General features: G+C 48.8%; 1 protein-coding gene across 16 annotated transcripts in view; it reads right to left on the minus strand.

The window, feature by feature from the left end:
* Window positions 1–12,265, minus strand: part of RIMS4 (regulating synaptic membrane exocytosis 4) — a 60,098-nt gene that overhangs the window by 13,407 nt on the left and 34,426 nt on the right. For all 16 annotated transcript variants that reach the window (XR_014572967.1, XR_014572968.1, XR_014572969.1 and 13 more), the window contains one exon: window positions 9,892–10,033. Coding sequence is in view for 13 of the 16 variants with exons in the window: in XM_083801200.1 (XP_083657326.1) it covers window positions 9,892–10,033 (142 nt within the window). In the remaining 3 variants the exon portion in view is untranslated. The remainder of the gene's footprint in view (window positions 1–9,891; window positions 10,034–12,265) is intronic.

The following is a 12,265-nucleotide window of genomic DNA, read 5'->3' on the forward strand; positions in this document are numbered from 1 at the left end:
CATGTTGAGCCATCCACAGAGGGTCAAAAAAGGATGAAAAGTTGCGCTTGGAGAACCTAAAATAGTTCGAGAAACAGGAGATCTGACAGAGAAAGACGTATGATTCATCAGGAGATGAACGGACTATCAGCCAGAAGGTAAATGTTTTCTGCATTCTCTTCAACTCGTGGAAGATAAATGGGCAAAACTTCGGTCTCACTCCTACCCCGGGGAGTACGTGACCTGAACGAGCGCGTAAATAACAAGCTGGCGAGACACCTCGCAGGCGCTCAGGGAAATGCTCAGTGCCGTGCTCAAAACAGATGCTCGGCCTCATTAACAAGACGCCCAGGGTCAGGATAACAGAGGAGTCCAGCAGCAAAGCCTAGAGCTGCAGGAGCCCAAAGCGAGCTCAGACTCGGGTCTCCGTGAGTTCCCCGTCCCAAGGGCGGGGCTGCGAGGTGAAACCCGGCCAGTGACCATGGTGGGGACACAGCTGGGAGAAGCCCACCCGCAGAAACCCAATGCTGCGCACTGCAGGAGAGCAAGGAGAAGCCTTGCTGCCCCCTGAAGACTCCAAATACTTTACCAAGCGCACCCCATGGGGCCGTTTCCCATTACCTGCAGGGCACAGATTCGTGATGAAGGCTGATGCTGGTATTTGGGCAGGATGGCACAGGCTCCCGCACACCAGCACACCTCTCCTCGCCATAAAATGAGAGCACCTCTTAATGGGGCAGCAGATGCTGCAGCTCCATCAACCGTGTTCCAGCACGGAGGAAAACAGCAGGAGCATGCGAAAAGCAAGGTTAAAAAAATACAAAGCACCAGAGAGAACAAGAGCTGCTGGGCTGGAGGTGAACAACAGCGACTGGAAGCGTTCGCAGCAAGACGAATGTCGCTGTTATCTCTGCACAGACACAGGTCGGAGGGCTTGGGGCTACCTCGAAACGATGTGCACTTGCCAGAGCCACTTGGAGCGAGGGGCAGGACGCAGGACACTGCTACCCGGACACCAGGGCCATGCTGCAGGTGCACGGCCCGGCTGCCCACGGCCACTGGTGAGGAGCAGCTGGGAGAAGCAAAGCTCCTGTGCCGCTTCCTAACACGAGGCTGATCCTCAGAGGGACGGCAAAAGCCCCTTTAAAACCCCAATCCAAGGCAAAGATTCGAGCAGTTTGGCTACCAGCCTCAGTCAATGTGTTTACCAGCACTCAGTATTACATTAGACAATTAACGTTCCCTCGTGTTGTTATGTTTGGCTGGGAAAGGAAGATACAGGGAATTAATTCTTTAATAGATCGTGCCGTTAGCTGGTGGGACTGCAGTTTCTGTTGCACAGAGGCTGGGCTTTTGCAGCCCTGCTTTATTAGGCTTCGGAAACACCAGCTCTGCATCAAGCTGCCTGGCTTTTAGTGATTCTTGGACATCTATTTGGGTATTGCCAATAAAGCTGGAATGGAAACAATTTCTGTCTGGAAAAATCATAAGCCATCTCCAAGAAAGCTATTGCTTCTCCCTGGAGAGGAGAGGGGAGAGGAAAATATAACTGCAGAAATTTAGCACGCATGTGAAGAGAAAACAGCAGGAACCATTGAGCTGCACCGGCTAAATTTAGGATGCTCAAATCCCGCTCGGTGAGCTCCGTGCACCAAGTGCTCAGCAAGGAGCTGGACCGAGGAAGCGAGGGGGGCGGCCTACGGTGTGGCCTGGGGTCTGTGGGACAGACCCTCCCCATCCACTCACCTGCTGTTTCTACAGCTGAAGCAGGGGGGAAGAGAGCTCCTCCAGCATGGCCCTGGGAAGCCCTTCTGCACCCACCCAGCCCGTCCCAGCCCCGACCGCTTCCTCTGCTCGCTGCTGGGGTGGACGCGGTGCCCCTCGGCATCCCCGGGACAGGCCATCATCCCCCTTGCACGAGGAGGTGCTGGCCCCGACAGGCCATTCACGTTTCTGTTCCACCACCCAGAAGAGAGAGCACGGGACTCTTAGGGTCCCGTCACTTAAAGCACACCCCGGCACACCGCACCCTTCCTTCTCCCGAAACGCTCCACCTTAAGGGCAAAAAATGCTACTATAACCTGGTTATCACCAATAAAGGATGCTTTTTTTTTATTTCAGTGTAAAGAGAAGCGCTAAAAATAGCTGCAGGAATAAAGAGGGAGCATTTTGCAGCTGACTTGCAAATAGCAACTGTCATAGCAAGGCCCTGGGGAGCGGGGCTGCTGCTACAGAACCGAACGGCAGCGCGCCGAAAAAGATTAACAGGTGACACTTGTCAGCCTGCTGTCTAAAGGGCACAAATCCTCCACCCAGCGAGTGCAGCCCAGCCTTTCGGACAGGAAAGAAATTAATTGTCTCTTCTTTGGCCCTCTGCTTTCGCTAATCATGATTCATGGGCTCTGCTTTGCCCCAGCTGAGTGAGAACGATTTTAATGAAGTTAAAGATTATGGGGTTTGCTGTGGGATTGCTTTTAAGTAAATGCGATTTTGTTACTGACCTGAAGGCACAGGGAAGTAAAGGACACCTCCAGGGTGTCAAGGACAAGCACAACACGTTGTGCTCAAGCACCTGCAGGAAGGTGAGGAGGCAAACCAGGGGCAGCAGCAAAACAGAGCTCAGGACGCTGTTGATCCTGGGGTCTCCGAGCCCACCAGCGCTGTCTGTGCCGAGCAGCATCAGCGGAAAATTGCAGTAACATTAATTTTGTTTGCACAGGTACCAGCTGCGCCCCCAAGGCTCAGCACCAGCCGCAAAACCCATTTGGGAAGCATGGATAAAAGCCGTTTGCAAAGACCAAGCGAGGAACGTGAGCCAGCTACTGCGGGTGCATCACAGCACTGGCAGCGGGGACACACCTCGGGACAGCAGGGGACAATCGCTGCCCTTGCAGTCATTCGGGCACCCACGAGAGGGAGACAAGATCCCACAGCACCGCCTGCAAGGCTCCAGCTGCAAGGCAGAGGTGGGAGCCCAGCCCTGCCGGCTCCAGGCAGCCGCAAGCAGTGCCCGCACGCAACCCCTGCCAAACGCACGCCAAATTCTCATTCCCGACCTGATGAAAAAGGTGACTGCACAAACAGTTTGTCTCTTTTGTGACACGTGTATGTGTAAAACAAAATCGTGTTCACACAATATTAAGAATCGTGTGTTCAGACTGGAGGTGAAATTGCCTAGCTGTTTTTTTTCTGCCCTTTTTTTTTTAACACAGCAGCGATAATCCCGATTATTTAGGAAATCTGCACAGCAGTCTCTGAAGACCGCGCTCCTGTGATGCACGCTGCAGGTCAGGGCATATGAAATCTGTCCTCTTTAGTGTAACTGAGGGGTGGCTTAAAGGCTCTTTGCCAGCTGCTTGCTCCTCTGCTCTTTGAAGGTGGCAGCATTTCCTGGTCTGCACTCACAATTCACGTGGAGATCATCCCGCAGTTGGTTCCGTCACAGCAAGGCTGCTCTTCTTCATGTGTATTCAGATGGAGAACTAGCTACCCTAAATTTGCTTGTAATCAGGATTTGAATGACTAGAAGGACAGTGCTCGTTTCAATAGAAAGCAGTACGAGGAGGGCTCAGAGCACCTGTGACGATTCCTCTCCTCCCGCATACGTGGCTCTGCTCAGCCTCCTCCTCACCCCCACCCATTGTTCGCTGCACATTAGCATGCAGAGCGTGCATCGGCACAGACACGTTCAGGGAAAATGTATCATTAATTTCTTCCCTTGTCCATGTGGAGTTTGCCTGACCTCTTTTCTAAATCCATTTTTAAATTGTTTCTGGGATGCCGTATGCCAGGTACCACCGTTATTCTGCTGCAAAGGTCTGCACAGTCAGCTTGTCAAGACCTTGCAGAACTCGTACGAAATACGATAGGAAAGCACCTGCAGAGGTCACCCAGTCCACAGCCAGGCCTCAAGACCAGAGCAGCTTCATGTACATCATTCCTGAGAGTTGCTTGCTTCACCTCTTCCAAAACTCTCCCTGGACAATTTGTCCCTGTGCTTTGCTTTTCCCTTCCCAATCTCTTTCCAGGCAGTCCTCAATGCCATTTTTTGAGTTGTCAGTTAGAAGCCAGCATACCTCCTTTCTTTCGCCCTCGATACAACACTTTGCAATTCTCTCCTACAAGACCTTGGGACTGCTCTCAGTTGCCCCAACCTGTGACGTACCGGCTGCGGTGTCCGCACCGAAGGAAGGCACAGCGAGGTGTTCAGCTCCCCTCGCAGGACGGGTGCAATGCCCTTCTGTCACGGAGCTCTGGCACAAACAGGGCTATTCCGAGGTGGCTTTGTGTCCTCTCCCTTGGCCCCAAGCCCCGTTACCATCTATCTCTCAGTACACCTGCGGATCCCCACGCCTGCAGCGCTGCACCTCTGTGGGGTCAGCACGGTGGGTCCTCGTGAAGCCTGCAGCCTCACCACAGCCACCCCCGGCGCCCCCAGGGAACTGCTATTTTCAGAAGACAACATTTTGCCTTCTGCTTTTTGTGAAGTATTCACGCTGTCCACACGACCGCCGGTTTGCCATCAGCTCAAGCCTTTAGAAGTGATACGCTCCTAAAAGGGGAGCTCCATCCACCGCGTCTAGTACGTACGTGGAATTTGTTTGGGCATTTCTGGGGTTCAGAGAGCATTGTTCTCTTCCTGTAAATATTTTCTAAAAGACTTGTTTTCATCCTCTTAGTGCACAAAGAGGTAATTAATAAGCAGGTTGCCTGAACACAGCCATGCAACTAAATATGCAGCAGTGGTTTGACCTGCATGGCCGAATTAACCCATTTGCTATATAGCCAGTGTCTCCTGCTCGAGGAAGTTGTTCTGCCTTTAAAAACTGGGACAGCAAGACGTACTTCATCCAGAAGAAAGGGGAAAAAAAAAGTCTCCTCTGAGAATGATAATATATTCAATAGTTATTTTATCTGAGCAGAAAGAAAAAGACATCAGAAGTCCAATTTCAGAGAGCAGGAGCGCACTGTCTCACAATCGCACTCATCCATATTGTATGTTAAGCTCTTTTAAATTGCATCTAACACACACAAAAGCAAAGTTGATATCTATCAGCTACGGAGGAAGGCACAACTGGTTAATTTAACATTCATTGCCCCTACCTTTGAAATATTTACAGTGTGTATCAGGCATTATTAATGCAACGTACATCTGACTGTAGTGTCGTGGGAGCGGGCACACAGCCCCGTGCCTTGTCAAAGTTGATGTGAATGCTGCGGGAGCCTTCACATTGGCAGTGAAAGGCTTTTGTGAGCACCTGTCCCCGCAGTACCTAAAATCAAGCTAGCAGCACCAACTGCACATCTCCTCCCAGCCAGGCAGCGTTCCCGTCTCTGCCTCCCAACAAGCTCCGCTCTCTCTTGGCCACTCCGCTCTCTGCAGCATTTTTAGCACCGTGACGTACTGTCTTATGTGCTGTAACACACTGTACTCCCTTTGTGTATGGTTCCTTCTGCTGCATGAATTCTGCCACCTAAGCTGTGCTATAAAAAATAGGCAGGGAATTATGTACAAAGACCTCCCCCATTCCCTTCCCCACCTCGCCAGGCAAGCTCCAGTTTTACAGACCACAACCTCTCAGGCACATCGAATAAAAGATCCCTGCCGTCAGGGAGCAATTTTGCCCGCTCCTCAAGAGGTTCCTGCAGGTGGGATTCACTGCAGTCAGTCCTGGAACTACAGCATTCGAGGCCGCGTCCTCTCCAAGCCACGCTGGTCAAGCTTTACAGCACAGAAAGGTCTGCTGCTGGGGAAGAGGCCGACTAATTTCTTGCTGTGCTACAGGAACAATTCTCCGTGCCTTCCCTGGTTTCCACCGAGACCTCCGGGCCTTGATTTCTCGCAGCCTGAGCTCTATTAACAACACTTTTTTTTCTTTTAAAAGACTCAGATAAAAGGACAGCCCTAGAGGTATCTGTCATAAAAGAGTCTAGAAGCCCCTTGGCTGCAGATGCCGAAGAAGAGGCACTCACTGAACAGCTATACAGGACGAGTCTTTTGGATGGTGTTTTTAGGAATCAAGGCTTGTAATTTTTGAACGCCGACGGTACCACAGCAGGTCTCTGGGTGGTGAAGGGATTTTACTCCCCACCACAGCAGCTCCAGGTGGGGCAAGGCAGCTGCTGCCCCTGTGGCAGGGACAAGGAGACGGGGTACAGCTAACAGGGTGCCTCCTTGCTGGACAGGCAGGCTCCTCTCAGAAATTGCAAGAACACATCTCTAAGTGTTTGCTAGCCACCACCTGCTGGGCTTTTCTAAGGTAAACGTCACCTGAGCTCTCTGTTACCATCATCTCAGCAGCAGCCAGCAAGGACAAAAAACCTGTCAAGTACCACACATGAGGGACCGGGGCAGCCAGCAGTCTTTTGTTCCGGGTCCCTTTTTGTCTTTCTGCTCCATTTTCAATAAGGAAAGTGGTTGGCAGGAGTAAGGTACACCTAAGTCCAGAATCCGTTGCTTGCTGAATGTCGCACATGGTTTTGTACAGCTGCAGCAAAACTCAGCCAAAACAAAACGTAGGTTGTGCGAGAGCCAGGACGGAGCTGGAGCTCTGCTGAATCCCAAGGGTTTATTTGGGAGTTACTCCCATGTGCTGAATGTCATCGTTCGGTTATCTTGGTGTTGTCCTGAGAGTTGCTATACTGGGCAGCTGTCCTCTCAGGCAGGCTGCCACATACATACTTAGAAGAAAATACTGCTGTAGGGATTTGTAACCAGAACTAAGATTGGTCTGGGTGAATTATGAATGGAAACATCTCTGCGTGGGATTTATGGAGGCTGAAGAAAGTTAAGACTGTGAGGGGAAAGATCACCCCACAGTATGAAGCAAGTCCTAGAAAGTATTTTAAAAAGCAGCCCAAGAACCAGTTTGTTGTGCAGAACAACAAAGACGACGCAGTAAGGGTTTGACAGATGGTGTCCCTGGTCCTTCCTCCCCGCAGCACCCAACCAAGCCTGGCAGAGCACCTAGATGCACGAAGCTTGGCACCTGCACGTGGCGGTGCAAGAGTTGGTGAGAGAAACCTCCAAGTCTGAACGGCTGAAAACAGTTTTGTTTAAAACAAATACCACCCTTCTCTTCTATAAGGTCACACAGTGATTTTTATTACATTAATTTCCTCTACTGGTGCACAACTACTGTGCAGTACAAAAGCTGTGTAATAATACGGCTGGGAAAAAAATTAAATGGAGCAGTGTGTGACATTGTCAGCACTTACTGACATGTTGTAGGAGTTTAAATTCTGGGAGAGTCATCCTTCAGACCAGCTAATCTTCCGTATACTTCAGCCTTTGGGTAAGACCCTGAAATGAGTATTTTCTTGAAGGAGGGCCTAGCGGATCTGAGAAGTACATCCCTGTATAATAAGCCTTCCATAAAATGATCCAGATTTCATGCACTCTGGTACTCAGACTATAAGCAGAGCTGCTCAGAACCATGCAATACATAAAAGTCTTCGATCGTGGCTCTTCGCACTTGAGCTGAGCAGCTGTAGCCAGCCAAAGCCAGCTCATTGCAGGAAACACGAAAGCAGTCCACCCGCATCACTTTTCAAGAGTGTGTTTGTATGACTGAGAGCACGTATTTAAGGCCTTCTGCAGCAAAATTTTACTTAAATGTTTGATTGCTTCAGTGTGCCACCTTTCGAAGTTGTCCTTTTTGTCCTTAAATTGAAGAGGATTATGAAACCATACTGAACTTTGGAAACAAGCCCTTTTGGAAGATGATGTTTTAAACCCATTTTCTTCCCACGTTCACATACCAAAGAGGTGCATGGGCAGGAAGAGCTAGGGCAACCTCGTGCTGCTGAAAACCAGGTTTTTGACAGACACTGCCAACAACTGTCTCTGACCTAGGACTATCTGCACCAGTCAGAAAGCCAGCATTAAAAAGAAAATAAACTTGCCACAGTTAATGGAGTCATATGAATCCTCATTTTGCCTCCCTGGGAACACAGCTACAGCAAACAAGAGAAACCAACAGAAATCTGATTTAGCTGAATAAATTTCTGCCCCTCAAAGCTATTCCCCAAACACTTCCTTTCTTTGCAATGGGAAAAGAAAGCGGAGAAACTCTCCTGCCACCATGTTTCAAGAGAATAGAGCTCTCTTTGCTCTTTGTACTCTCAGCCCCGTTTGCTTATCACTGGTGGTTCAGGCAGATAACTGCAATTCCCGCGGGCTCTCCCGCGGAGATCAATTATCCCACCTAGGAACAAAGAGTCCAGGAACCACTTTTCACACACTTCAGAGAAGTGGGAGCAGAAACTGTCCCATCCCTGGCAGAGGGGCCGGTGAGGGCGTTCTGGCCACATTCAAGGCTTGAATACCAACCATTAGACTTGTTCTAATAAAGACATCTGGACGGCAAGACAGGATTTTGACTTCTTTGTTGCACTGGTAGCTACATGCAGCTTGCCTTCAGGGTAAAACAGCACTTGTACGGGTGCAATATTTTGTTGGCAGAAATATTCCCTCTCCAGGAAAGACCAATCAAAGCAGCCAGCGTGTGCAAGGACAGGACAGGGCTTTGCAGAGAATTACACTCCCTTCCCAGGAGGATAAGCTATGTAAATATAAAAAGAAAAATATTCTGCTCTGCACAAAAGCAGATTCTTGCCCTGCATTGCCAAGGGACTGAACTTAATCACTAATCCTCCGAATCTCGTAGCAGAGGCAGAACTCCAAGCCACAGGACTGTGGTGGTGTAGAAGAAATATTTCCCTGGAGACAAGGGCTCGCAGAAGAGATAAGGTACATCACAGCTCCAGAGTGACAAGATTGTTATCGCAGCCTGTGCCTCATTACTATTTCCAACCTTCAGCACAGATCCATGATGCCTTTCCAGGATTAGCCTACTTCCAAAGCTAAAGAAAGTATCTCTTAATTTACAGCCCGTTACTTATTTAACACCAGAATTGCATTAATTATTTGAGAGAGCCTTTGGACTACCCTGGTATTTTAGCGGCACAGTGTACTTGGAATACCACACGGGAGTAGGGAGAGCGTGCAGCGAGAAGCCGAGTGTGGTACATAAGCAGAACTCATTTTAGGTATACAGACATTACAGACATTTCGGTCTCACATCTAGAAGCATGGAATTTGATTATATATATATATATTGACTGTCCCTTTTTAAATACCGTTGTGTTTTCTTGTGTTTTTATTTTTTTAGCTTCTCCAGAGATCCCATGAATGGCCATCTTAATAAAACTACGATAATCTCCATATATAGCTTCAAACAACGGAATCAGAAAAGAGAATTGAAGACACGCCAGTCCTTGAAGTTACGGACCACGGATCCACTGCTTTGCATTCAGTTGTAGGGCCTAAATGCAATAGGAGGTGTTATAACCCTTCTTGGGGTCAAAAACCAGTTCTAAAATACATTTTTTTAGGACACTAACTCAGATGAAACAGAAAAGAAAGTTTGTTAACAAAGCCTTCTAACTACGGTTTCTAAATATGTACTTTGATATCAGAATAATTATTTCGCTACTTGCATCATTCTCATCACCCTAGCACATTTTTTTAATTTTTTGTTTCCCAAAGCAAAAGGCTCTTTTGAAAAAGGGGAAACAGCTACTGTGCAACATTAAAGACTGCCAGCTTATAATTTATTACCTGTAATGGGCCTCAGCTATTCACCCTGAATTATTCTTCTAAAAGCAAAGCTGTTAAAAGTAATGGGTATCTGCTTCAGCTCAGAATAATGAGGACACTAAAAAAGTATATAAACAGCTAAAGTATGTGCCAGCTACGCAGGAAGAGAGACCTGCTGTAATTGAATGGGCAGTACACCTGCAGCAGAGACGAGTCTGACAAACACATCATCTATCACACCGGAGGAAAATTAATAGGTGTAAGAACAGAGCATCCCACAAGCGATTATCCAGACGCTTTCGGCGACTTACTTTCCCTCCGATCCATAGCTGTTCATGCTGTCCTCGATGGACTCGTGGCTGGCTTGACGGACGGTCCGACTGGGCATTTCGACAGCCAGCCCCGTTTCTGTGCTCCTTTGGATGGCTCCTTTGAGTCTCCGACCGTCCCCATCTAGGAACAAAAGGGGAGAAGAGGCAGTCAGCTATTTTTCTGCCAGCCTTTTGCAACAGCAGAGTCAAGGAGAAGCAGGGAAGGTCTTTCGGACGACCAGCCCGGCAAGCTGGCAGTCAGGCAGCACTTTGCTCTCACGCTGCGTTTTGTTACTTACTCAGCCCTGCTTCAGCAACAGCTCCCAGCCGTCTCTGGAGCCAACCCAGAGAGCCAGCAAGCCAGGGCCCAGCAGATCCTCCGAATATACACACCACCCTACCTACTTCGGGCATTTGTACCAATTAATTATGCATCGAGTGCAGGTGCACACAGGCACGCGAGCTGGCTCTGTGTACGTCTCTACCCAATCTGTGATGACAAGCAACAACAACCATGGGCAGACTGAGGCGTACAGCTCGACCAAGCCTGGAAACGCTCCTTAAATCCCACGTTGACACCTTTGATTGCGAGGAGCAGCAAAGAGCCACAGCCTGTGGTCAGCACTGAAGGACCAGCAGGGAAGGGTAAGGCCAGGCAGCACCAGGAGTGCTGCGAGGGCAGGAACCATCCCAGGTGTAAAACAGGGAAACAGCTGGGAACAGCCAAACTATTCCCTGATGCTGGCACCCGGAATGGCACCAGCAGTGGAAAACCCCGCAGAGAGGCCTATTCCCCTTTGCACGCTCCTTGGGGCAGAGCAAAGGGAATTAAGTAGGCTCTCTTCCCTCCTGGGTGCAACCTTCAGAGGCTCAGCCCTCTGAAATTAACAGTTGCTATTTCCATCCTCCTTCTCTAGCAGTCTGTTTCTCAGAACAAGCCACGTTATGTAATGAGCATGTAATGAATACCATTACTATTAATTGCTTTAGCTGGTGCTAGGAAGCTCCAAATTTCATCCCACATACAGCACTCATCCTGAAACACATCATCTGCAAGTTTTCTGAACAAAGCTGAACATCTAAACCCTTTTAAAGGTGCCTATCTGTTAAATCTGGATTCAGGCAACGAACCTCTAACCCCCCAGACCTCCCGATTATTTCTGTTAATTTATTTTTTGTTATTATGGCAGCAGCCTCCCTGACAGCACCAAGGAGAGAGCGCAATGCTGCGAAGTCAGAGTGCTCTCAGAAATCCACCAGTTTTTGAGTTCCGCCCAGCAGAAGAAATGACCCAGCTCTCCAAATATTAAAGAAATTGAGACTTTCCCTCCTACTTTAGAGAACTATGCGGGTAACTGTACGAACCTCTAAAATATGCAGAACGCTTTTTTGTGTAGCGAGCCGCTTGACTTAAAAATACTTTTCTTTGGGGCCTGGTGTAACAGGCACGTTTCAAATCACGAAGATACCAGAATACTTCCAACTCTCAAATTTTAATTGCAATGAAATGCAAAGACAGAAATTCTCCTATAAACTCAGCCAGAAGTCCCTTTTCCTCCAGTATCCTGAGGTTTCCGACCGGGTAACCATGTTGGCCCCAGGGCTCTGCACCAGCAGCTGTCCCCACATATGGTGCAGCATGTATACGTACGTCCCTGTGGGCTAAAAACTGGAATACACATGTTTTGAGTTAATGTTAACTACAGTTAGTATTTTTTGTGTGCCTAGAGCAATGTACGAAGCACATCATATAAATCAGGAAGACCCACAAACGTAAACCAGATATTTTTTAAGTGCTTCCAAAATCCAAACCTTCAGGCAAGAAAGTAAAGTTAGTAAAGGCATAAGTAAAAGCAAAGCCTCATGAAACGGCCTTACCTACTTCCCCAGCCACTGCAGAACAGTTGCCTTTGATGTACCTTCTACAAGGCTTGTACGGTTTGCTTGGAGCCCCTGACGGGGTTTCTAGGTTCCTTGCAGAGAGCATCCCCCAGCCCTGAGGACAGACTTGGTGGTCCGTTTCACTTCTGTCTCTCACTGACCTCCCCAAACAACCTTTCGGGCACCTCATCCATCAGTTCCCAGCCCTCCTCCACATGCGCACTCTCAGCACGCTCATTCTTCTGCACCTTGTAGGTTGGTTATTACTAGACCCTGGGTGGGCAAGCGGAGCCAAAGCAACAAATTGACAAATATGTAGAAAAGAAAGGAAAAACATCCAGTAGCCCAGCTATACAACATCTGCTTAAAAAAAATCTAGATTATTTCTCCAACCTAATTAGCCATGCCTGGAGACGTGCATGCTTACAGGACTAGACGTCCACATCTGGCAACAAGACAGAGGCTCGGGGCAGAGCGAGGCATTAGAGCAAGG

Source organism: Anser anser (assembly GCF_964211835.1).
Source record: "Anser anser genome assembly, chromosome: 16".
In the NCBI taxonomy this organism is placed as follows: domain Eukaryota; kingdom Metazoa; phylum Chordata; class Aves; order Anseriformes; family Anatidae; genus Anser; species Anser anser.